This window comes from Aythya fuligula, chromosome 1 (assembly GCF_009819795.1).
Source record: "Aythya fuligula isolate bAytFul2 chromosome 1, bAytFul2.pri, whole genome shotgun sequence".
Lineage (NCBI taxonomy): Eukaryota > Metazoa > Chordata > Aves > Anseriformes > Anatidae > Aythya > Aythya fuligula.
In genome coordinates this window covers 178,283,219-178,309,588 of record NC_045559.1, presented here as the reverse complement: position 1 = coordinate 178,309,588, position 26,370 = coordinate 178,283,219, and the positions used below count along the sequence as shown (strand labels likewise).

Here is a 26,370-nt window from a genome sequence, read left to right as displayed (position 1 = left end):
GAAGAAATCACGGAGGTTACATCGGTGGGACTGCAGTGATAACTCTTAGCAACATCGGCATTTTTTTCCCGTTTGCATGACGGCTATCATATCCTCGAGCTTGTAACAGGAACTTCCAACATAAACCACAACAGCTGGTATGTTTTGTCAGCAGTAAATACTGCAGAAGCCTTATAAACTACAGGTTTTCCTAGACTATGACATTCCTACTCAGATGAAAACAGCAGACATGAGCTCACTCCACCTGTACTCTCAGCTGGAGAGAGGTGAGGCACCTTCGGTTCAAAAGTCAGAGAGCTGTGCCAGCACAACACTTGCCTGGACTAACAAGCTCCAATGAGAGGCTAACAAGCCTGCCCCAGCAAAACTCGGTCCTTCAGCCTGCCTGCTGCAGGCTCTCCTCAGAGGGAGGGTAAAGTAATTTCAGAAAAACGATTCAGAATGTCACAGGTCACACGACTTTTTGAATGCTAAGTGCTTCATCAGCTGAAACGAACTACTGAGGAAATAGAGTAAAACTTCAAACTTCAATTCAAAAATACTTTCAGATCCTTAAAAATGAATTCTAACAGGAATCAAGGCGTTTTGCTATGATTTAAAGATAAATGGACTGTCACGATTTTTAATTTATTTTCCTGTTTCAGAACTCAGCTATGAGAGATACATGAGCCAACCTTCAGCAGATCAAAGGTAAAACCACGGAGACGCCATGGATCAGCCTGCCTGCCCTCACAGCCTTTTCTGCTACTAGAGGGCAATTTTTCCATGCAGTTCAGATAATTTGTGCTACATCTCCTGGACACTGAGGATTTTTTGGTTGCATTTTGTGCATTGTATTCTCTTCTGATGTATACACAGTGAATCAGATGTAGGCTGGTCTCAATGACACAATATCATGAGGAAGATTTACATTATGGAAGTGGCATTCATCTGCTCTGGTTTCCAGGTCTGAGCTACTAACCCCTGTGCTCATTCTATAGCTGGGGAAGAGGGAGAGACATCATCTAGGAGGCCATATATCCCAGCATAATAACAAGTAGAGGTGAGAGGAATTGTCCTTTTAATGTAGTCTAAAGGATGTCCAGGTTATCTAGCTCACATTTAATTTTCAGGCATCTAAATTAGGAATCCCTGAGCAGCAACAAAAGCACAGCCCTACTTCAAGATAAGGCATGGAAATGTGTGTTGTATGGTAACTTATCCCCGGTGGACAGCTGATGTTTTTTCATGTTGTTTGCTACACTTTTTCCAACTGATCTGTTTTACTCCTTATCTGCAGGGAGCTTCCTAGACACGAGCTATGTACGTACATAAAATTACATTGGTGCCAGGAGAAAATACTCGCTAACCGAGAATTCAGCACAATGAACTATCTGGGTCATGGGCTTTTTTCTGTTCAGAGGGCATCTAGTACATTAGGATCCTGAACTAAATAAGGAAGTGTACCTGTTATTGTCATGCAAGTAGTTAATGTATAACTAAATGGGCACACACACTGGCTCCCATCACAGAGATGTTATTGGACATGTCCCATTATTTACCTGCTTGATCGCAGTGACTCTGGTTTGACAGATTCATTTACTGAATTAGCTATTTCGGTTTTACTCCCACAATCTGCATGCACACAACTGAAGAAAGAATCAAAGGGCCATACCTGTGGGGCATATCCAGGAGGCACATAAATAGTAGGCACTGAACCATTTGGGGACATCATTGGAACCTGAGCAGGACCTAAATGGGTTAAAAAAAATAGTCTCAAATTATTAAATGGTGCGGTACTGGAAGTTCAAAGAACATACTGAACTGCAAAGTCTCTGTGAAAAATATACAAGATAACATGGATAAACAAAGGCAATGAACTGTACAGATAAAATTATAGCAAAGGGCACTCTTAGAAACATGAGACATTTAATAAAAACAGGAACAAAGTAAAAAGTAATTCTCCAGTAGCTATTTCTCCTTCCTTCTCTGTCAGCTCACTGAAGAACTTTTGGCAAAACTTCTTGGCATGTGACAAATCAAAAGAAGTGTCCCCAGATGAAGAGGCAACTTTACTACAGAAACAACCAAGCAAACAAAAAATTAGAAACAAAATGCTAAAATCACATAGTATGCAGTTAAAAGTTGTAAATAAAGTTATTTACTAAATTGCTGCTCTGTTACTATGGGCTCAACACCTAAAATGGCCTCAGTACCGCGGGAATGGGAGGTGGCAAACAGGGCACCAACTTCAAATCTCAGGGGAAAGAAAGCCAGTGTTTTTTTACAAGCCAGTGAGTCTACTCCTACAAATGGTAAGGAGTTGTGATACCACAGTGATCTTTGTACCAAGCAAGCCAGAAAGAACAGAATTCACAGATTCTTGGATAAATACGACACAGTGGAGATGTGTTAAGGTGGCATTTGTAGATAAAGCACTGCCTGGAAAATCTGGTACCTTCAAAGAGTGCAGGGACAGTGTTACATGCTTGGGTTTTCAAAAAACTTTTGACAATCTTTCTCAAAGACTCTTTGAGAAGTAATGCTGCCTTGGGTTTAAAAGGGAAGAAGGCTTCTCATGAGTAACAACTAACTGGACCAAGGACAGGAAACAAAGATGAGAAGTAAGTGATCAGCTTTCAAAGTGGCTGGAGTGACCAAAGGAGTACCACGGGCACGCAAAAATAAATCTGTTTGATGCATTAACATTGCTGGAAAAGGAAATGAATGCTGAGGTGACAAATTCTTGGTATGCACTCAGAGAGCTGCAAAGGATCTCAGAGCACTTAATGACTGGATGATAAAAATGAAGAAGAAATCATGCTGCTATGTGCAAAGCAACGCACCTGGACAAAACCAACAGAACTATTTATTTACAGAGTTAAGCCACACATTAGCTGGAAACAGATTATGGATTTACTGTGTGTATTTCTAAGGAAAAGCCAACTGAGCTGTTCGGTGGGATTTGCAGAGGGAAAGAGAACACAAGATCATCACTCACAGAACTGAGTACAGGCAGAACGCGTTACCCTAGGGTCTAACTTTATGCTGGCCCTCGTAACAGTGTTTATCAGGGAAGAATCAGGAGGCCAGGATTCTTCCACCTGAAGATGGAGGAAAGGTAAAAGGGCAAGGAGGAGAGAAATAGTAAGAGACCTACAAAAATCACAACCTGCCCCAAAATAGGAGGATGGATCATTTACACTTTCTCACGTACAAGAACCAGAGGTACTAAATTAGATCATGGAATAAAAGGTTTAAAGCGGAAAAAGGAATTTCTGAGGAAACGCACAGCTAAGTTTTGTAACTCACTGCTTTAAGAACACTGCAGAAATGAAAGGTTAGGTTCCCAAGCTATTCAACAAATTGAAGTAAGTAATTCACTAGGAGCTGTAAAAAAATAATAAAAAATTACTTTTGGTTCAGGAGGCTTGAAAGAAAAGTTATTTCTGTGCATTTGACCGGTCCTTACGCTCTCCCCTTTAGTATTTGGTACTGGTCTCTATCAGAGCCAGAGCATTTGCATAGGCTACAAGAGGGACTGCATACAGATGTCCTTATATCCCCACATTTATCCAAAACAGGAACAATTCCTGGAGTTTAATTGTTAATGAGAAAATGAAGCAGGATGTAATCTAACTAGGTTCTGTGGCATGATGATGAGATTGGAATACAAACACCCTTGGCTGCATTCTCTAAATTTCTAACTCAGTTTAGACTCTACCAAAAGCATCAGCCCAGCTCTTAGTGAAGTTTCAACAATACTTCTTCTGAAAGGGTGTCCATAGTTCCACTTTAACATTTGATACACTGTGCTAAGGTCTGCAAAAGAAAAGTACAAAGCAAATGCAAGGTGCATTTTATCGCACTAGCACATCTCGTTCTGATAAGTGTGAACTTGACAGCAAAATAAAGGTAACTATTCCCAAACGCCAAGAGTGGGAAAAAAAGGAACAAAAAGCATTCTATAAAAAATGAGGCATGTAATCAAGCTTGACTCCACGTGCTATGGGGACTCCTTCACAATAGGATAAAAAAGTTTTGGAACGTGTTACCTAAAAAGAATCACAGCCTTGTTCTTGATGAAGTGTTAACCCTCAACAGTGGGGAGAAAGGAGAATTTTTAAGAAGGAGGTCTTAATCGAAAGATTAACTGAGCCATGTAAAAAGCAAATAATAAGAGGTCTACAGTAAGCTTTACATTGAGAACTGAACCTTCCTCGGCTTTTTGCTCAGGTGAAACTCAAAAATGTTTCAGTTAAAGTTTCCCCAAGTACACAGTGCTGAATCAAATGAAAAGTGGTCAAACAAGCTAAGAAGTGCTTTAGAGCATTATCTTAAAATAAATTCCAAAAGGTCAACGGCAACGGAAGCATATTTATTACAAGATGTCCTTCAACCAAATAATGGTTTAAATTAATTCTTAAATAAGAGGATGGTTTTTACACAGCTTGTATCTCATATAGCGTACTTGTGGTTTTCATAATGAATACAAGAAACCGAAGCTTTCATTAAACTCAGTGTTTTCAGTTATGTAAGTTTCAGGTAAATTGAGAATCAAGCCCACAATTCCTTCAACTTTCATATCAAGCTCATGATGCTGGGAAGATGAAGGAACTCTGACACGAATAGCCTGCTTCTTTGTGAGCTGGTGGGTATTTCTGTGCTTTGTTGCTGGTGGTGTTTTAGACTGTTAAATTTAGACAACATTATTTGGGTGCTTAAAACAAAAAATCGGGTCCAGGTGAGTGAACCATGCTTCTTTCCAAAGAGCACTCATTGAGTGCTTTAACTTTCTGTCTGAACTAACGAAAAAGCAGCTATCTCCAATCCAGTGCAAAGGTTGATCCTCAAAGTCATTCTCAGGATAGATTCCTAATCTAGCAGTCACATGAAGGCAATATACGAACCTAAATGAATGTATCAACTTCGAATGGAGTCAAGTGAGCAGTTTGAAAACTTGCATCCTAGCTTTAGCCTTTCATGGTTCCAGAAAAAAATGAAAATATTTTTAATATTCAAGATTACGTCTGATACATTTTTGATAAGATTTACGAGTGACTGCAGAATGAGGTTAGACTGAACAGGAATATTTAAGAGAACAGAAAGCACAGGAACAGAAGTTGACAAAGTTTATGAAAAATTTTAATGGATACGGGGTGTTTGCAGCAAAGTTATTGGTTTCTTTGCAGAAAGCACATTGGCAGCTGTGAAACCATGAAGCAAACTTCCATGTCTTTAAGGATAAAATGTTAACACTATATATGAGTAGAAATACATTTTTCCCCGTTCCTCTATTTGAAAACAAAAAAATGTGAAGATCTTGGCTTTAAAGCAGGATTCTCAAGCTCTCAGGTATTGATTGGACCGAAACAAGACAAGGCCAGTGTTTTACCATGAGGTGGCTGGTTAAAAAGCACCAGTGGGGAACAGCCTCTTGAAGTCCTGCTAGGCAAGTATCTCCTTTTCTCCACTGCACGTAAAGGGAATTTTCTTCCTCCAAGCCCCTACGTTGGAAACGTTGGTGCTTTTAAGGGGAGGTCTCACATCTTCTAACTTACTTCAGGTAAACAAATCCTCTCGGTACAGAAAGGAAAAATACCAATAGTGGGAGGAAAAGAAAAACACCAACAACGCGCCACACAGGTGTTTTATGCTTTATTCCTGAGAAACGACTTATCAAATACCACAAAGCTTTATTTAACCCGAGACGTTTCGGCGTACTTCCACCTCACCTGCCTGAAATCTGCCATCTCACTGCTACGAAAGGTAAAAGCGAACAGGGGTGGGATAGGCAAAAGCCGTCAATACGTGTGTTTTAACGACCTTTTTGCGTTACGATTTTTTTAAAAACCCCACGATAAGAACCGAGACCCCTCACATAGACCCCGCAAACCCTCGGGGAGGGGTGGAAAGCAGAGGGACACCGAGGGCTCCCCCTGCCCCGGGCTGCGTGGAGCCGCTCGGGGCCGGCCCCATGGCTCGGGGCTCCCCTCAGCGCCCGGCCCGGGAGCCCGGCGACATTTGCAGGGCCGCAGCCGGCGGTGCCCTTCCGGGGCACGGCGCTCGGAATGGCCGCCGCCGCCTGGAGCCCCCCCCCACCCCCCGGCCGCCCTGAGCGGCGAGGGGAGCCCAGCACGGTCCCGCACCGCCTCCCCCTTCCCTCGGGTCACCCCTTACCGCTCATTTCGGGCCAAGCCGAGCCGAGCCGAGCCGAGCCGGGCCGGGCTGGCGGCTGCTCCCCGGCGCGCCGCGGCGGGCGGGCGGGGCGGCGGGCGGGGCGGCTCGGCACGGCTCGGCTCGGCTCAGGTGCGCCGCGGCCTGCGGCAGCCCGGGGAAGGGATTTTTGTCCCTTCCCGGTTTTACTTCAGGGTTGTAGCAGCCACCGGGCCGTCCCCTGTCACCTTAACGAGCAGTCCGGGTCACTGCTCGGGCTAAAGCCTTCTGTGGGGTTTACCTGTCACCTCAGGAAATGGGGCGCAAAAAGGGCGCCCCGAACAAATATTCCAAATAAATGCTTTTTCCTCAGAAAGCCGCAGCTTTCTGGTACCGATTTGTGCTTCGAGACCGATCCGTGCGGATAGCGCAGCTCGCCAAGGCGGCTATACTTAGCGCGAGCGGCGATGAATCACCGCCGGCCCCGGGAGGCGAGCGGCGTTGAGGATTGACTGCGGCACATTAGGTTAACGGTGTCTCCACAACCCAACACCCACACTTTGACATCACGCCGCCGACGATAGGCATCGCTGACGCAAGCGCTGCCAGGCTGGAATACAAAGGCCAGGGCAGCTGCAGCAAGCTGACGTCGCGGCACGGCCGGCCACGCTGCACTCAATCAATAGTCCCAGATGCCACCAAGAGTTGCGCCGCTCTCGCTCTGACTTAACGGCCAAGGCTTCAGAGTTTTATTTTGGGCTCCCAGCAGCTAGATAATGACAAGAATAAAGCCGGTTATCGACAACAAGCGAGTGGTCTCTGGCTTGGGAGCTGTGCAGGGAAAGTAGGTCCGGATTGGTACTTCAGGTTACTTCAAGTGTCACAAGGAATTGGGTGCTTTGCTTTTAGTAGGTGCAGTGCAATCAAAGCAAGTAATAACAAAAGAGAAAAGCAAACCCAAAGCTTACTGCTAGGCCTGGGCTGGGGAAGAGGTGCAAGAAGGAAGTGGGAGCACCACAAGGATAGGGGCGGCCAGAAGACTTAAGTTTTCAATTTAACACATTCCTTATGCTCTAAATTGATCCTGACCAAACAGTCCCTTCCCCCACCCATCTGTCTACTTTTGTCATCAAGGCTGGGGAACAGCCGCTGACAAAGCAGGAACAGCGATTTAAATATATTAATCGGCTACTAAACTCTATCAGCGGGCTGGAAAACGCGTGGAAAAACAAGGTGAAACGTTCATGTCATTTTGTTTAAAAGCAGGGGAAAAAACATCAGTTTCATGAACGCAGACTTTGGAATAATGGATAAGAGCTGAAAGCCATAAAGCCTAACTACAGTATTTCGACAGATTCCATCCTAATGAGATCCTGAGCTTTCCCATGAAACCATACATATGTATTCAGAAAAAAAGGACACAAAATCCCTTCTCACAGGCAAACGTGCGGAGATGACAGATTCCCATAGCACTTCATCATTAATACAGCTATCAGTTTTCTTCTATAATGGCCTCACATATATTCAAAGGACAAAGGTAACAATGGTTTCTGTGTTCACATATTAAACGTGCCTTCATTCCAGCTGTATCTAAACAATGACCGCTGTGCAATTTTGTGATTAAAAAAAAAGAAAAAGATTGCAAACTCATGCCTTTGAATGGTGCAAACTTCTCATCAGGAACTGACACGTGGGAGCTTGCAGAAGGATGATTTTAGTCTTTCTAGATACTCCAATAATAGAAAGTTTTTATATGTGCTTTGTGAAGCTATGGAGGAGCACAGCAACCAACTCCATCCTACTTCTGTTCAAGAAATAAGTAGCAATGAATCAAAGATGCTAAAGTGGAAATACAATACAGATTTTTACTGTGCAGCCTAGATTATTAAATTGTTCAGCTTGCTTTGCAGTTTTAGGTTTAGACTAAGGGCAATTACTTAATAACTGTGGAAGAGTTATGTCAAAAAATTATGTTCTCTCTCCCTTGTAGTCTTCCAATTTAAATATCAGGTGAACCATAAGTCATTGCATTTCAAAGGGAGTCAAATGCGATACACCATCCTTAACACACAGAAGCTTTGATGAAAATGTTTTTATTCTTAGCAGTAAGAATAATTTGCACGAACTGCACGGCGTATTTGCTCAGCTTTTTCTCAAAGAGAGTAATTTCCTAGCATTTATGCTGCTGAGCAATATTGATCTGCAACTTCTGCAGACTAATATTTAATATCTGTACATAATGCTTAGTCATTTTCCATTTGATTCACATGACTCAGGATAAACTACAATTTAATCATCTAACAGTAGTTACCGCTAGAATTTGTGCATTTTTGATCATTTTTAAGCTGTTTGCACTGCTGACCAGTAAGTAACAACAAAGTTAAGCTCTACTATTGATAACTGGTTGTAGCTAAGAGGTGAACAGCACAAGCAAGTCTCAACAGCCAGCAGTTGCTGGCTTGCAGACAGCAGCTTCTAGAAAAGAGCACTTTGGTTTGCAGAAGAGAGATTGTGGAAGGCACAGGCATTGACTTCAACTTCTTTTCCTCTCAGGCTGGTTGTGCCAAAAATTAAATTATGTAGTGTAATTACTTGTAAAGGCCTTTTTGGCACCATTATATTCAAGTTATTACACTAATGGGTTATTTTTTCTCTACATACTTACCTGGCTACGCTGATTTCAAACTAGAGGGCAAAATTATCTGGCATGTTCTGTTGTTTCAGAAGGGGCACTCGGAGAAGCCCCTTCTCCTTTGCATGAAGTTCTTAATATTCCCACCACCAAGTTACATGTGTGTATATACGTGCATATCATGTGTGTATATATATTTACAAGATGTCTCTGCATATAGATAGTGCCTAAGAAAATCAACAGCATACGTACAAATGCTGAACCATTTTTACCAAATTCCAGAGTAGAGTATTTCAAAACAATGGATGCAAATATACGAAAGAATCTGCAGATATGATCAAATTGTTTGTGCAACCTGTGCTTACTAGAATACATACGCTGACAGAAACTTAAGCAAGAAATCAACACCAGAAAAGGCTGCCAAAAGAATATTCAGTGCCCAGCTCAAACTTTGATTTCTATCCAAGACAGACAACTCTAAAGACATACTTTTGGAGTCTCTGGAATCTACTAACACTGTGCACTTTCATTTGAGAACCTCTGAATTGTTTAGGCTTCAAGGAAATTACTAGACGAACACAGTGGATGTTCAGGTGTTCTATTTAAAACAAAACCCAGCAGAACAAAAACTGTGACGATAACACAATTCTAACATCTGAAATTCTTCTAGTATCAAAACCAAATCCCACACACACCTTTCTGTAAAGGGACCAGTCTGGGAGTGTTCATTCCTAACTGAAACAGACTAAAACTAAGTTAGCAGGACATGAGATATCTCAGCTTCCCATCAGGGCAAAGAAGAGACAATCCAGTGATCCATTATTCTGCAGGATTTAGCAGAAAGAGGGCAAACCAGGGAAATCCAGAATGACATTGGCTTCACAGCTACAGTTCTTACCAAAGGTAAGAAGTTGATGGTAACTATGCTGATTTGAAAAACAGAACGAAACAACAGCTCCCACTGAAATTTTGCTCTTGAATGTAAATCTTGCATTAGCTAAGTGAGTTTGCTGCTCTGGTCAGATGAAAAGGTCTTCTGTAAAACAATGCAAAAAAATGTCAATTGAGTTCAATCTTACAAAGGCTTCCTTTCTCCTCACACTCACCACATAAAATTATTTTTATGCATAAATCAGAGGTGCTTATGTGACTCCACCAACATAAAGATTCTACCAATAATCCAGTTCCAGAAGAAAACATTCAGATACAGGCTTCTGAACTCTGAAATAAATTCTGAAATAACATTTTATTACATAGTTCTGTCTCAAACCATGAGGGAAGAAAACACTCCCTGAAGCTGACAATTTGAAAGGAGACATTTGGTAATGCAAAGTCCTTCTGTCATGGTACAAACTGTAGGGAACAAGCCTCAAGCAGACAAATTGCACAATAATGGCATATGACAAAAAAAAAAGAGACATAAGACCGAGCTGAAAACATCTGATGTTACACACCTTACACTTTGCAACATTTACAGCAAACATTTGGCTTCAGCAGGGTGATTCACTGGCTGCCTTGGAGGACAACTCTGTGTTTTGCACATTTCTCAGGGAGCCACCTCATAGCAAACGACACAAATCATTAAGCACGGAGCAGATACTTGGTTCAGCAGAGTCTATCAAGTTTTCTGAGAGGAGATTCCTACTGCCAGGAAAAAAAAAAAAAAAAAAAGGTCTTCCTGCTCAGTTAGTGAACTGATTTCTGTGCTGTGTGCTAACCCCCAGCTTGTCCCAGTCTGGGAGAGTGCCAAGGACACCAGACCACAGAATAACCTGCCTTGCAAACACTGTCACCTCTGTAGAAGATGGGCCACTAGGAAACCAAAGTGCAGCACACAAAGCTCCCGTCCATGCTACAGGCATAGTGAATTCCTCTGATCAAGTTGCTAGATGGAAAATACAAAGCCAGCCTTTGGAAGGGGAACAAGAACCCAGAACTTCACCCGAATGTACAGGAAATCCCTATGGAATCCCCATACACCGATCTAGAAAGGCAGACTGCCTTCATAAGTGGTTTCCCTCTAGAACCCTTTTTTTTTTGGGGGGGGGGTGGGGGTGAAGATGCCCATTTCCAAAAGACACGGAGAGAAGCCTAAACTCAGAACGATAAAAACCTCAGATCTCTATTCTGCGTGCGTGCTTTAACCAATTTAATGCTTGTACTGTTTGAATTTTAGGATAAACCAAAATACAGTGGATACTTCGAGATACAGCTTGAGTAAACAACTAACCTATCTTGCCTTTTGGAGAGAGGCAACCTTTACATACTGTCTGTATATTGTCTCTGCTCCAGTAGGTCTTTGATAGCTGGTTTCTGCCTGTCCCCCTGCGGCCTCACGTTTTGTACAATTACAAGGCCATAGGGAATTCCGTGGTCAAAACAGAAGCAACGGACTCCACGTGCTTGGTGGGATTAGGTTGTGATTCAGTGGGTGACCTGTGTTGCCCTGGGACCTCTGCAGTGAAAAACTTCTTAAATTAATACTAATATAGAACCCAAAGACCCTGAACATACCCTCTTATGATAATAGTCACTCATACTTTTGTCCATCTATTCAACAATAAAAAGACAAAGCTATGAATACAGATACAGTGGGGGATGCTCTGAAAAGAGTGGAAATAACTCAAAAACTACAGATCTTGAAAATTCTTTATAACACAGTAGGTGGCATAGTATTTAAACATTCAGATTAAGACTTCTGATTTTGCCGATGACTTAAGGTCAACAGGCAAGAACTTCCATGTTCAAAAGGCTTTGCAGAAATTCGGTCCCAAATTAAATAACCCCAATTCAGGGTACGTATTAAAAAACCACTGATGTTCTCAAGTTAGACTTGGTAACACAGAATGGCACTATGCTTACTACCAGCACCTGTGGCCTCTACTGCAGTGAAATGTTCCTATTATTTCTTAAGATCACAGCATACCTCAACTAGTTGCCACTGCAAACCTTACATTTTACTGTTGATAGTGACAATGAAGTGTATATAGGGTCTGGTTTAGTTAATAAAAAATCATCACAGGCTAACTAATGAAGTCATTTTTATCCTTTAAACTTGTTTTAGCATTTGAAATCTACGGTGTGACAAAGGCCCCTTCATTCTGCACAATGAACTCTCCACAGATCCCTTCAACAAGGAATTATTTTCTCTATATCTCAAACAAGTTACCAGACAGGGAAAGCATGTAAGCACAAACATTAAAAGTGTCCATGACAAAGGTTGTTGTTGATAGAAAGCTTTCATCAAGGTTAATAAATATGTATTATCAGAAAGAAAACATCTGCTAAAGCAGTAAGCAGGGACCAGACAAAGATAAGCTTGTGCTGTTGCAGTGTTCTCTTCAAACTCAATTTGCTCTGTAACCAAATACTTTTTAGAAAGTAAAATACCTACTGCTTTGGCAGCCAAACTGAACTCAGAGCCAGAAGGAACTATGTAAGGAATCTACTTACCTGTGCCAAACAAGAGGTAAGGGATGGAGCAACTAAGTTGGCTCAGACATATCAAAAATTGTGATGCCAAGCCAGATGAAAGGGAAAAAGGACACGCTCGTACAGCGGAGCTCCTGACCAAACGTTATGTATGGATCAATATATCCCTCTTCTAAGGAGAGGAGACAAGAAAATTGCTTGATAGCTGGAAAGTAAACGTGTCCTTTGTGCCAAAACCTTTTTATTGCTTCCCTACCGTCTGAGTGTAGATCTACTTTTTCTGTTGCTGGACCATCAGGGCTAAAGGACTGAAAAAGACTTCATGAATCAAGTCCATTCACCTGCAATCGCAGCTTCATTCCTCTTCCCTATTCTCATGCATCAGGATCCATCACAGATGGACTGTACATAAAAGCATCAAGGCCAATCTTATAAAAAGTCAGTTCTTTCACCCATATGTCTCCCATTGGGACACTATTCTAGAGCATCACTCCCCTATGTAGCCAGGAGGTTTCTTGTAATTAGATAAAATGTATTCATAGCCATTTGACATCCACTTGGCTCTCAATAAGCTCTAGCATTAATTTTATTATTACTTTTTAAACCCCTTGCATTTACCTATCTGTTCCTAACAAAACTCATTTTTAGCCCAACAAGACAAGCTCTTCCAGGGTCCTTTCATAAAACAGACTCCTCATTCTTCTGAATATCTTAATCTCTCTTTTCCACAACAGCTGGAATCAGTTTCATTTCATCTTTAGTAAACACGAATGATCAAAATACAGTTAAGGTCTCAGCAGAATCCTGTAAAATCCAACAGAACATCCCAAGCTGTACTTGCAATGTCTGCTCTGATGCATTTTATGATCACAGTAACCTTTACAGATAGATTACACTGGAGATAATACTTATCTTGTGAACCAAATAGCTTGCCTGCTTCCTCCTCCTCCTTACAAAGTTGCAAATGATGAGATCCCCATTTATAATTTATTAATCTTATGCAAGACCTTATACTGTATATAACTGCATTTCATCCAGTTCAGGGGTGCCATTCAAACAGCGTTCCTTTAAGCAGTTGATGCATATTCTTGATCTTTTACCACTTCTGAAATACAGATTCCCTAGGCCACTGGAGTTCCCTGGTTCATCAGCTTAGCTGAAATGCCAAGTATTTCTGGAATTATCTTGATAGCTGAAAGATACCTGAGTGCCTTAGTTACTGAGTGGCTAAGAAGGGATATATTTGCATTATACTCTAGCTGTACATCATGCTTCAGCATTCGATCCTTTCCTATTTCCTCCACAATTTAAAACCTTAAAAAAACAGACACTACATGACTAAGGTTATATTGAAACTAAACTGCTGAAGCTCTGTAGAGCGACAGGTCAAAACCATTCTGTATGATGCTTTGAATTTTGCTGTATGGAGATGGGAAACACACAGGCATGTGGTCTCAGGTCTGTCGTTCTTCACACCTGTGTTTTCTAGTCCTTTCATTTGCTTTCTACTGACCTTCACATCTCCAAAAGCCACGTCTTACACAGACACAGCTGTACCTGGCATTCAGCCTATTTTTCCATATGGCATCTTCCCAGGCACTTCAGAGCTTCGTCTAGTTCTGTGAAGCTGCACAGAAATGTTTACCTGCCCATCTGCTACTTGTCCAGACACAGCAGCACAACACCACCATACAACGGGAAGATCCAGAAACCTGCATTTATATGCTCCTGAGAAAACCCAGAACCCAGCACCCTTCCACTTATGCTGTCACCAAGATGAGACTAGATTCTTTCCCATAAGAAATAAATAACAGACCTGCTTTTCAGATAAGAGGTTGAGGCTCAGCAACTGGAAAGCAACGATAGCATATTGAAACTTTATGAACATAATGCACACTTGGAAGGCTATTACGGCCAAATCAGTGCTCTGGAAGGTATGTTCAATGTCAGAAGATGAAACGGAAAAAACCTACAGATAAAACTGTGTGGGTATATGAGTAAGATTCCTGGTCTAGTATATGTCATATATTCTGCTTGAAAGGAACACAAGAAAATTTGAGAGTGTATTTAGCTATAACTAAGAAAAAAGATGGGGTATTTCCAAGGTACCTTTTCTTCCTTTCTTATGCAATATTTTTATTAAGAATTGGAAAGGTGCAGCGAACATAAAAACACAAATATGCTATTGAAAAGGCTACACATATATAATGTCAGATTTACAGAGTAGAAAAGCACTGATCTAACGCACATGGGCTAGCAGTCCATAGTAAAAAGCAATCAAACCATCAATCAATCTCAAAACCTCTTTGCTTGCAAGTACTGCTGTATCTGTATCTATTTGCAGTACAAATATGGGAGTGGAAGTTAAGCTCACACTAGGCAGTCTTCTGCATCTTTGTTCAGCCTTTGTTAGCAGCTGATGAGTTAGATGACTTTCCAGTTTTAACTGAGCTTAAATGATCGATAAGCTTAAACTGCTTTTATCCAACACAATGGTTCTGTGCTTGATCACCAAACAGGAAACAATAAATGGCAGGTTTAAGAAAAAGTGAGAATAATGCTGACTGAAGTACGTCTGTTATTTTCTAAATTCACCTGTTACTTAGGAGTTTTACTGAGATGCCTCTTCACTGCAGAAACCAAAAAGCCCGGCTCTGTCAAAATGCCTGAGGGTGTAACACAGTAGAGCACTTCACTTTAAGACAGTCTCTTGAAAGACAGCATTCAGCACAACTTCTAAGAAAACAGAGAAAAAGCAAAAGGCTGACAATTCTTTGGAGACGCATCTTTCTCCTTCCCTTTGTTGTTGTCTCCAACTTTAATTCTGATTCTGAGAAGGGCGGAATTCAGTATCAATAAAGTACAGCTCCCTGACCTAACAGTTCTTTCTCTATTTTGGGACTTTCTCTTGCCCATGGTCTTGTTGTGGTTTTTATTCAGCACATTCTTTCCACTTCAAGTGACCTGTCTGTATTTCGTAAGATTTTTCTGCAACTGTTGCAATGCACTGTTATGAAATGGTCATGACGACAACCTTCGCTATCTTATTTATAGTAACGTATTTGTATTTTATTGAAACTACAACTCCATATTAAATCCTTCTATGAATCATCTATGAAGTACTAATACAACCTATAGGTTTGGCATTTATATTTCTTATTCCAGCTCTCTTCCCCCAGCCTCTATTTCCTTATTTTGGAGGCACAAGCAGACAGAATCCTCCTGCAGGCAGAAAAGCTGCTATACCTGAATCCTCTCCATTTAGGTACTTCTGAAATATTTACATCTAGCCATACTTCCTTGACCTGAAAGATCTGGAGGAAACATAGCAATGAAATTCTTGTTAAGAAGTACAGGCTGTCCTGCTTGGGTAGGATCTATCTTTTTTCTTTTTTAAAGAGGGTGGGGAACAGACAGAATACAAGTTTCCTAAGTCATTGCAACTGAGATATAACAATGTAATAACTAAAAGTTTTACGAAGCCCATAGGAAATTTGAAAATGGGGTTTTGAATCACTGAAGAATGTAATATATGTAATAAGCCATCTTTTCTCAACAAAACACTGGGCTATAAGAAAGTTCTTTCCTCAGCTACTTCAGAAGGTACATCCATCCCAGCTGTGAGTAACACAGTCAAGATTATCCAAGGGAAATCCAACATACACTGCACAAAGATGGGCCGTATGTCCAGCACCAAAGGGGAAGCAAGGGTAAAACAGCCAGTGAAAAGGCTACTGGAAAAACAAACTGAGAGCAGGCACAGAAAGTAAACCATTCACTCACAGAACAGTTGATTAATCAAAAAGGAAGGAGGCTGTAATCTGTCACTCCAGTAGCTCAAACACCATTAACTTGAGAAACTTCTGTAAGTTACCGGGCGCTGCACAGTCACTTGAAAAAATCTCAGGCTGTTTGGATGGTGTGTCCTAGAGCACCTGCTCCAGAAAACTGCATTTTTTCAAGTTGTGGTGTGACAAAGGCATTTTCTTTGAAAAAAAAAAAAAAATAAAAAAAAAAGAACAACAGCACTTTGGGTAGCTGTATTTACTACCAGTGAATCTGGCCTTTCAAACTTTATTTGAAGACCCATGTAATTACACTGTTTCTTAATGGCTTTAAGTGGCTGAATAGACACACTTGTAATTGGTCTTTAATTCAGGGTACACAGTAGCTATTTATATTTGTGCACAGCTAGCCTATGTGCCCGTAATGGCCTTGTTACCTTCCTCCCTTTCTTCCTTCCCCTCATTTGGATAACAAACTGCTTCGGATTTGAAACAGATTGCTGCACGAATGTCTACAAAAGGAAGAAAGCAAAGGGAAGTTGTATCACCAGGATTTCAATGAGGTTCAAACGTGTCACGATCATGTAAGCCATGCGAGCTGACAAAACCTCGGTCGTCTCAACAGTCAAAAAAGACTGCAACTGTCATCATCTAACTATTAATAACGCATGCACTGCCGTATCTTTCGGGCCATGTGCTGCTGATTCATCCATTAGGGGAAAAAAAAAAAAAAAAAAAAAAAAGCAAAACTATGAACAGAATAATAATAATAAAAAAAATCCCTGGATTCAGAGTTGCAACATTCAGATGGCTATTACATTCTGGCAACAAAACAGTGTGTGGACCCAAGCAGACAAAGCAGTTGCACAGGTGAAAATAAAGGGAAATAAAGGGAAACCAACCTCCAGGTCTCCTTATACAGGTAAACTCTGTAGAGAACAACTTTTAGCATCAAAGGAGAAAGAGGAAGCATAGAGGCAGGACAATGCTGGCATCTTGCAGGCATCAGTGGGAGCCTGCTCGGCCTTGAGGAGGTCTGGAAAAATATCAGCTGGGAGAGCAGCTCCCCAGCCCTGGAGATGTTGCTTTCCTTCGCAGCCTGCCACCCTTCACAGCTACCATGTGCCTGCCCAGGAGATAAGGCGGCCGAGGCTGCTCTTTGGAGTACAAATAGAACAACAGTAAATCAAACTTAATTGGAAGTTATTTCTTCGTTAACTTGAGGCCTCTGATAGAAGCCTGAGCACTTTTACAGCTGCAGCTATACTTCAAGGATGTAGCAAAACAGCTTGGATCTCAAAGGGTGGAACTATAAAGGAACACCCTGGGGGCTCATCTAACAATTTGTAGCATTTCAAACAGATGAGACACCAGGCTGTATTCCTACTGTACATATGGTTAAAGAAGATCTAACAAACGCAGTGCTTCAACACAAAGTTGTAGCCTTTTCATTTTTATGGAGCCCAGTAAAAAGACAGTTTAAATACATTGTTTCTTAGTTTCTATAAAGCACAGATCGTTTTTAAAGAATTAATCAGATAAGGAAATTGAGTAATGCTTTTCTATCTGGGGACAGTGGCTGATTCACCAGAGGGCTGCACTGCCATCACAAGGGACATCAAGCCCGTCAAGAGAGGCGATCCTTCCCCTCTGCTCAGCACCAGTGAGGCCACACCTGGAGTGCTGGGTCCATTTCTGGGCCTCCTGTACAAGAGAGATGTGGATGTGATGGAAGGAGTTCAATGGAGGGCCTGGAGCACCTCTCCTGTGAGCAGAGGCTGGGAGAGCTGGGACTGCTCAGCCTGGAGAAGAGGAGGCTCAGGGGGATCTCCCCCAGGGCTGGGAATCCCCGCAGGGAGGGGGCAAAGAGGCCGCAGCCAGGCTCTGTTCAGGGGTGCCCAGCGCCAGGCCAGGGGCAGTGGGCACCAAGGGGCAGGCAGGAGGCTCCCTCTGAGCACCAGGCAGCACTTCTGTGCTGGGCGGGCGGCTGAGCACCGGCCCAGGCTGCCCAGAGAGGCTGTGGGGGCTCCTCCTGGCAGAGCGGCACAAGGCGCCTGCACGGGGCCCTGGGCACCCTGCGCTGGGGGCCCTGCTGGAGCAGGGCTTGGGAGAGGTGACTTACACAAGTCCCTCTCTAGCCACAACTATTCTGACATGCTGTGATAAAGGAAAAAAAAAAAAAAAAAAAAAAAAAAAGCTATTTTCATGAATTATTATGATTTTATTCAACAAGATTTCATCCAATTAAGATTCAATGTTATGAGCATAAGTTACTCTAAATAGCATCTTCAATTAAGATCCTAATAAGTAAAATGTTTTTTGTTGTTTTTTTTTTTTTTTCAAACTTCTTTGCCTGTATCTCTGATTCAGTTCCAACAGCTAATCAACTTTCTTCTTATGTTAGAAACTAACAAGAGTTCCTGTATTGATTTACCCCTCCTTTTGCTTCATGAAGCACAAGGCCACTTCTTTCCCATCAGTAGAACAGTCAGGGAAGAAAGCTGATGACCTGCTTACAATGCCAGGGGACTTAATCTTCTCAGACACAGACCCATCAAGCTTAACATCCTCTACAGAGGACTCATCCAAGTGGTTCCAGACTCAGACTGCCCACACTAGCAGCTAAATCTCAGCAGCATGAGTTAATGATTTACAAGCCTGTGGGCAAGACATTGCTGACTGCAGTCATGGGAACCGACTTTTAGGTGCATTCTCCAGTTGCAACCAAAGGCCTCAACCCCATCCCAACATGTACCTCCATGTAAGATGTGAGATGTTAGATGCTCATGGAAATGGATGAGTTTGAACAACTGAAAAGCAAAAAGTTCAGGGCAAAGACATTCATTGTGGGTACAACTTTGAAACAATGCACTCAAATGAGATGCTTTCAGGATGTAGCCTGCCTTTTTTCAGTTTCGAACAGCCAGGCTTTAGGCCCCAGGATGGAGACATGTCATTTAAGTATCTGGAACTGTGTCTGCATGCAAGTTAGGACCTTACTCTCCTATAATAGCAAGTGGAGATCTACTTAGTACAGACAGCAGAGCCTGGAGAGCTATTCAGTTCAAACTGATGTCAGCTGAAAAGCACTGACTGCACTGTAGCTAGTGACTAAACCTTCACTACTTATAATGGGAGCTTAGATCCAAGGCCACATATAGAAACACATTTAGACACCTAAAATTAGATGTCTTAAGAAAGCAGCTGAAGCACTGATATTTCCAACAAATGTCTCCAGAACCTTCCTGTAGTCAGGCTGGGTTTAGCTTACTGAAAGGAGGGAACAAAGGAAGAAATTGGAGAGATACAAGGGAAGTTTAACTGATCGGAATAGATAGGAAAATGGGACATGAGAAGGACAAACAGACTGAAGACCTTATGATGAATATAGCAAATCACAAACTCATTCGCATTTCAAAATGTGTGAAGTAAGACAATATAGAATAATGCCTAACAGAGGAATGAGAAAGTAACAAAGCATTGAAAAAACCAAAGCATTAGAAAGCATTATAAGCGTGTTTTATCTGTATAAAGATATTAGATCTATTTGAACATTTCAAATGGAAATCAATGACAGAAAAATTAAGTTTTCCCTGAAACACCGTGCAACAAACATGATTAAACATCCGCATTAATGCTTTCCCATTTTAACCTGGTTTTTCATTTCCTACTGCAGAAGGTGATAAAAGCAAGTCTGATTTGCTTTTGATCAAACTTTTGCCGAGTTTAGTTTATCCCGGGAATGTTACACTTTAGAAATTTTGTATATATGTAAACCTAATGAAATGGGCACAACAGTAATGCTAGCTGCAACAGTAATGCTAGGTGGAAAAGCAGTATGCTCAAGAAAGTTTTTCCAGCAACAGCTTCTTGGAGTATCCCTGACTGCCTCTTTAAGAGCTGGGGAAGGCTGGGGCCACCAAGTCCTGCTCCCTTATCAGCCTTAGTGGAGGAGAAGGTCAGGAAGTTCCCAGAGAAGGGGGAGTGCAAACTGTTTCGAGGTTAGTTCTTGGGGCTGCTCTTAGAGCCGATCGAAATAACAGACTTCCAAATTGCTATGGCTTATTCTGACCTTGGTATATGCTTCTTTGCCAGTTTTGTTGAGTTACACTGAATTTGAGAGATGGTTCTCTCTCAATTTTGCCCTATTGCAAGAAGGGACTACTGAATCAAGTAAACACCTGAGTTAGTTTTAATTCATCCTAGTACTAGTAAGAAAAAAGCTACAACAGCACGGTGTCAGGGCAAATTTTCCCTTTGCCAGTGATAGTCAAATGAAGAAGCAGATTTCTCCTGTGTGCCAAAGCCAGTACCTGAGCATTTGACATGCACTAGAGCAAGGACTTGAATTCATTTTTGTGTCTATTTTATCAGAAGGGGATTTCCCCTATCTCCATCCAACCTCCATGCTAATCTACCTGTACAAGGCAGAAGAGTGCATCTGTTCCTCAAAATTTGCATGGGCATTCATGCACTCAGATTATCACTCTAAACTATAAAAAAGCCAGTTCCCTACTTACAATAATTTTGGAATATAAGAAGGGCAGCTCCCTACTTACAATTATTGTGGCATGAGATAGCTCTAAGTCAAGGAACTACAACCATGCTTCATGGCCATTTTCTTTCCTTAGCGTCTTCTTATAAAACAGAAGAGCATGAAGTCTCCTCTGCAGTCATGCTCGTGCATGACTGACTGGTACCAATATTATTTTTAGTTTGACTGTAAGCACCTGAAGTGCAATTACCTACACAAATTTTAGAAACTGTTTCATATTTAAGGCCATTTCCAAACAAAGATGCTTTAAATTTAAGCTACTCCTAGACTCAGCTTTGACAATCCTCAGCCAAGAGTTAGATGACTAAGTCACTGTAGCTTGCTGTGACCTCATACTGTCAGATGACTTGTTTTAGCTTTTTTTCAATGCTTTTATAAAGCCCTCTATATATTTGTGTCTGAGATTAACATGTACAAGAGGATGTGATCTAAGTATCTATACCCAGTTTCAGCCTTGCATATCATGTTCAGTCTTCTGCACGGCACCCACAAGGAAGCAATGGATAGGAATCAACTTGAGATGATTCACCTTTTTTTTTGTTGTTGTTGTTGAAATGAATTGATGTATATAACCTTGCATCTGTAGCCTTCAGAAGGATACAATGCAGGAAAGCAGTAACACATCTTTGAAGAGGAAAAGCACAGCAAATATAGTTACCTGTGTCATCAGGTAATACCCCAGTATCAAGAAATGAGGGCTAGGTAAATGGAAACTGATGAAAAATTACTTCCCTCTTGGGCTACAGAAAGGAGGTATCACCCAGAGCAGATTCCTTGGGTGGCTCCAGTAACCATTCTTAATGGGAGCAGAAACACTGAGCACTAAAAACCAAGAAATACTCATATGGGTTAACTTGTACGGGGTCACCCAGGCTCACAAGTTATCCAGAACATTTGAGATGCTCAAGAAGAGATTTCTTAATAATTTTTGCTAGTTTGCTCCATTAATACAGATCTATGGATTTAAATAAATGTTATCCTATTCCTCAACTTTGTCCACTACTAAAGCTGACATTGAGTAATTTAACAAACAAGATATCTAGATATCAAACAATTTATCTAGAGGTGATATCACCCTTAAAGACAACATAAAGACATCATAGGCACTGCAGTAGTGCCAGGTAACCTCGTGCATTCTCACATCACCACAGAATGACAGCACATACTTCCTCCAACCCACACAGTGGGTTTAGGGTTTCGTAATAAGCTCTGGTCTTCTTGTGACAGCAGCAACTTCCAATAACCACTAGCAACTAGGAAAGTCCCTTCTGAGGGGTTTGTGACAACTTGTACAGAATTTATGACCAGACCAACACTGGTGTTTAACCACTTCAACTAATAAATTACTCTTACATAAAACTCAACACCAAAGCGCCAGGTGTTACCGAGAACAAAAAAGTCTATTTTTTGGTTGTAATTGTTCAAATGTACTTAGACAGGAGTTGCATTTATTTTAAAATGTTTGCCTTGGTTGCTTTAATGCTATCTGAAAACAACCAAAACCACATATGAGACCTGGCAGCAGGTAACAACTTTACTCATGTAGCATTCTGGATAATGGGCAGGTATGCTCTTCCAAAGTAAATTTTAAAATGTAAAGTAAATTTTAGAATGAAATAAAGTTTGTGTTTTAATACTGTAATCTTAGAATTGATATGATTTTCCTCTTTCCCTCTTGACTTAGTTTAAAACACTTTTAACAAGCATTTTATTCTTTAAGGGGGAAAAAGAAAAGAGGTTAAGATTGCTTAACTTCTATCCCAGAGACCAACCTTAAAACTGATACTTCATTTCAAAACATGAAGTATTTATGACTCACACTAATTTACATACATTTTCTTATTCTATTATGAAAATGCCAATTTTCCTTTGCAGAGACATATATAACATGGTCTCTCATTATGTCAAGTAACATTTAATAGCCCTTAGCTGCAACTTGGGACTGTTATAAAATGTGCTCAAGATGAGTCATCTTCATTCATTTATTCTGCAATAGGAAGAATTCATGAATGAATGATCTGCAGTAATTCACTTCTACAAAGACAGCCCATTCATTTATTTCAAACCTGGCTTTCTGAATCACTGCAATGTAGCTGATTATTTCACTTTAACACAAGACAAAATTTTGCTTAAGGAAAGTTTCCACAGAAGTCTGAACGTTTCCAGTACGTGAGAACAGTTTCACAGATCTAAAAGAGCTCTTCTGAAAATAAGCACTTTGGTCTAACATATGGATACACAGGCAGATATCTTCCTGTCTGTCTAGCAAGAAAATCGCACTGTCTTTAGAAAGCAAGCCTGACAAATGGTTTAAATTGAAGTTGTGTTAAAAGAGTGGGCAGAAGTCATTGCTATCAGACAAACCACTAGGCAGCCAAACAATATTTTATAAAATCACAAGTTGGCCCTTTGTACAGAGAAATGCTCATTTAAAGTTATAATTAAGTCAAAATATACACAATGGAAAAACAACTAAAACCTAAGCTGTCAACTACAGAAATACAAAATAAGCATGCTTGTTACTTTATAAAAATATGCATGCAATACATCAAGAAAAGATACACAGTCATCAAAACTTTGTCAGAGTGAAGGAAAGAGATTAACCAAGGAGGAAAGGTCCCTCAGCAACCACTGCTCTTTTGTCAAACCTACAGATTTTAAACTAGGAAATAAAATGTCCTTTCCATCCCATCTTAACCGCCATGGAAGAGGCACACGCTAAGATGCCACTTCTCACCTACAGTTCCAAAACATTCAAGGCTTTATAGATCATCTATGTGAGTTATGCCAGCAAGTCAGTACAGAGACCTGAGTATAAATGCACTTTTTTCTCCAGAAGCTTAGCTCTCAGAAAAAGCACAGTGTGCTCCTCTATTAATTGGTACTTTAAGTTTTCATTACTTCATTGATTCTAGGACAGCTCCAAAATACTCACTTTATTCACACTTATTCACACCTCTCCTTTCTCCTGGAAAGACAGTGACTCTTCCTGTTTTCAGGCTGAGTACTTTTACCCTATGTACAGAGCATCCAAAGTAAGGCTAGTACTCTTTAGAAACAAAAGAATAATGACAGGAACAGCACAAAGACTGATGGATGGAGCACCTCATTTTTTCCATCAGACAGAGATATGGCGCAAGAACTATATAAAATGGTTAGATTTATAAACAACCTACACTGGCTTCAGCAGATCTTGCAACCTCAACGTGAAACGACCAGCAATAAAGCACAAGGGACAGAGATCTAGAATCGCTGAAGGAATCGTGACTTACCAAATCACCCACACTACTGCATCTGTGGATCTGTACTTCTACTGGGGATCCACCCAGAAGCATCTCTCAACTTCTCAACCTCCTTTCTTATGTTTTTGTACTATACTTACATAATCTCAATTTAAGCATATGATGATGCAAATTGCCTTGACAGAACCTGAAACTGTTACCATTTCAATCTTTGCTCAATGCATAGCATGCTAAAGTCATTATTCTTTGTAATCTCACATTTTTTCTCCTCTTCCTTTGGAACTTTTAAGATTTTACTCTGAAGAGAACCTAACCACATATTTGTACAGCAGCACTTTGCTAAATATAGTTTAGACTTTGAAAAGTAGTACTTGAAAATTTTCCATTCCTTAAAAAAAGAAGTTAATGTTCAACATTAAACTGAAGTCCTTGTTATCTGTAGGATATCGAACATCCTACGAAATACTAAGTAAATGAAGCTCCCAAACCAGTTCATTCTAGAAAGCAAACATCAGAAACTAAGAGAGATTTGTTTGGTGGTCACTTACCATTCTACTGCAAAGAAGTAAGTGTTGGAAATTACTCATGTAGCTTTACAAGTATCATTTTGAAGGGGATAAGGGAATACTTTTAACAAAATATTAAGTTAATTTCATGAAAAAAGCCCTATGCTTGCACTAATGATGTTTTTCTTCAGGCAGATTCTGAGCGTGATACAAGACAACAACATTAATTACATCAATATGCAATGCACTTGTTACACGTAATCACAGTATTTCCGTGAGCAGTGTGCTGTCTTTGCACAGTAATATGCAGATACACATTTTTAACGTATGTAGTACGTCTTTTTACATAGCACATCACAGAAAGCAGAAAATGTGCTGTTTGTTGAGACTGAAGTCAATACAGTCAGACAAGAGAATAAAGATGGGCAAGGACTGACAGGGAAACAAACTGGAAAACAGAATTATTTCACATTCTGATGACCAAATCAACTTGCTACTAATAGCTTCTCCACTGAATTTCAGACATCTTTGCTTCTCCATGCCTTTTTCTTAAATAAGCATTGCTGCATGTTTATAATGCTTCCCCAAATTGTGCTCATTATGGATTTCTGCAACTTTAACTTTGATTTGACCTAATAACTTAGTGCATACAGCGAAGAAAATAAGAACAGGGAACTGATGTGAGGTTTCCTTCTTTAGAGTCAGCACAATATTCTCTTGTAGCTGTAACCCATTTTGCAGACTGGGCATCCATTTTGCAGCAAAGTCAAGGGCAAACTATGTTTGAGAAGCTGTGTCAGAGCAAGAAGGACCAGCAACACCAAATTACTCTCTACAGTGTGCACTGCATGAAATCATTCACTTTATCTGTGCACAGAAGCTGTTGGGAAAGTAGGCGTTCCTCATTAGTGCAATACATACCATGAAAAAGTACAGCATCACTTTCTAAAGGAGTTTCTTCTTTAAGCTGGAGACCCAACATGTCATAAATGTAAGAAAGATCTATTGACATAGCCCTCATAACACAGGAACATCTCAGAGTGGCAAGATCAGACCACAAAAGCTACATTCAAGCGAACATGTCCACCTGATGCTGTTCTATGATTAGGGAACATACGAACACAAAAAACCTCTATGTTATGATCTCTCTTTTATTACCAACTATAAGCCATGTTTTCATGTCCTGGAAAGCAGAAGGACAAGGAGAATGCCCATAAAACAAGTGGTTTGCAAAAGCTGCAGAATTTTCCAGTAAAGTTGTAAAAAACATATCTGAGTTTACTCTTAATGAGTACCAGGAACAATTGTCTATCTAATAAATACTCACTCTCACATTTAAAGCACGAATAAATCAACAGTTGAATAAAATCACAATAGCGAGCTGCCTATTTAGAAAGCAAGAGGGACCAGGCAAAGATAAAAGCAGTATCATGAAAGGTTAGAACTCTATTTGTAAAGATATGATATCAGTATTTTTGCAGTTCATCACACACACTTTCTACTTTCAAAATTACCATGCAAGGAAAATGTCAAATCAATTTTTCTCCTCAATAAGCCCATCTGATAAATCAAAATTAAACCCACAAAAATGCAAGGTATGCCACTCCTCAATATTGTGTGCAATAGAAGTTAAATACAATTTTTATCTCTCTTTTTTTTTTTTTTTAAATAAAACTTAAATTGCAGGACAAAATTACTATGTTCCCCATAGATATTGCAAAGCAACTATTACAGATACATTTCAAATAATGAAGTAAAGAACTGTGAGCTGCAATACTGACTGACTTGTGGCTGAAATGAAGCAACAAGAATGTGCAACTGGCACAGAGTTCAGAAAAATGGCACTAATGAACACGTAAACTTTAAGAACTGTCAGTGTAAACTTAATTACAGTTCAAGGCCTCCTTTTAATCAGTTCTCTTGTAGCCCAAGGATGTGCCTATGACACTGGAAATAGATCTTCTGTCTCAGACTGAAAAGATGGGGAAAAGGAGCTGGAAGCCACTTGCTTCAACTTCCCAGGACAGTATCTGTTGGAGCTGAGCCAACGTTCAGGAAAAAAAAAAAAAAGGTAGGATTCATT

The 26,370-nt window shown here is 40.6% G+C and overlaps 1 protein-coding gene across 4 annotated transcripts in view; it reads right to left on the bottom strand.

The window, feature by feature from the left end:
* The window catches only part of FNDC3A (fibronectin type III domain containing 3A), a 115,091-nt gene that overhangs the window by 48,047 nt on the left and 40,674 nt on the right, over positions 1 to 26,370 (bottom strand). For 3 of the 4 annotated variants that reach the window (XM_032186740.1, XM_032186748.1, XM_032186757.1), the window contains exon 4: positions 1,655 to 1,731. In XM_032186740.1, coding sequence (XP_032042631.1) covers positions 1,655 to 1,731 — 77 coding nt within the window. Of the gene's footprint in view, positions 1 to 1,654; positions 1,732 to 6,159; positions 6,213 to 26,370 lie in introns of those variants that run through there. The other variant, XM_032186766.1, reaches the window with a different exon arrangement.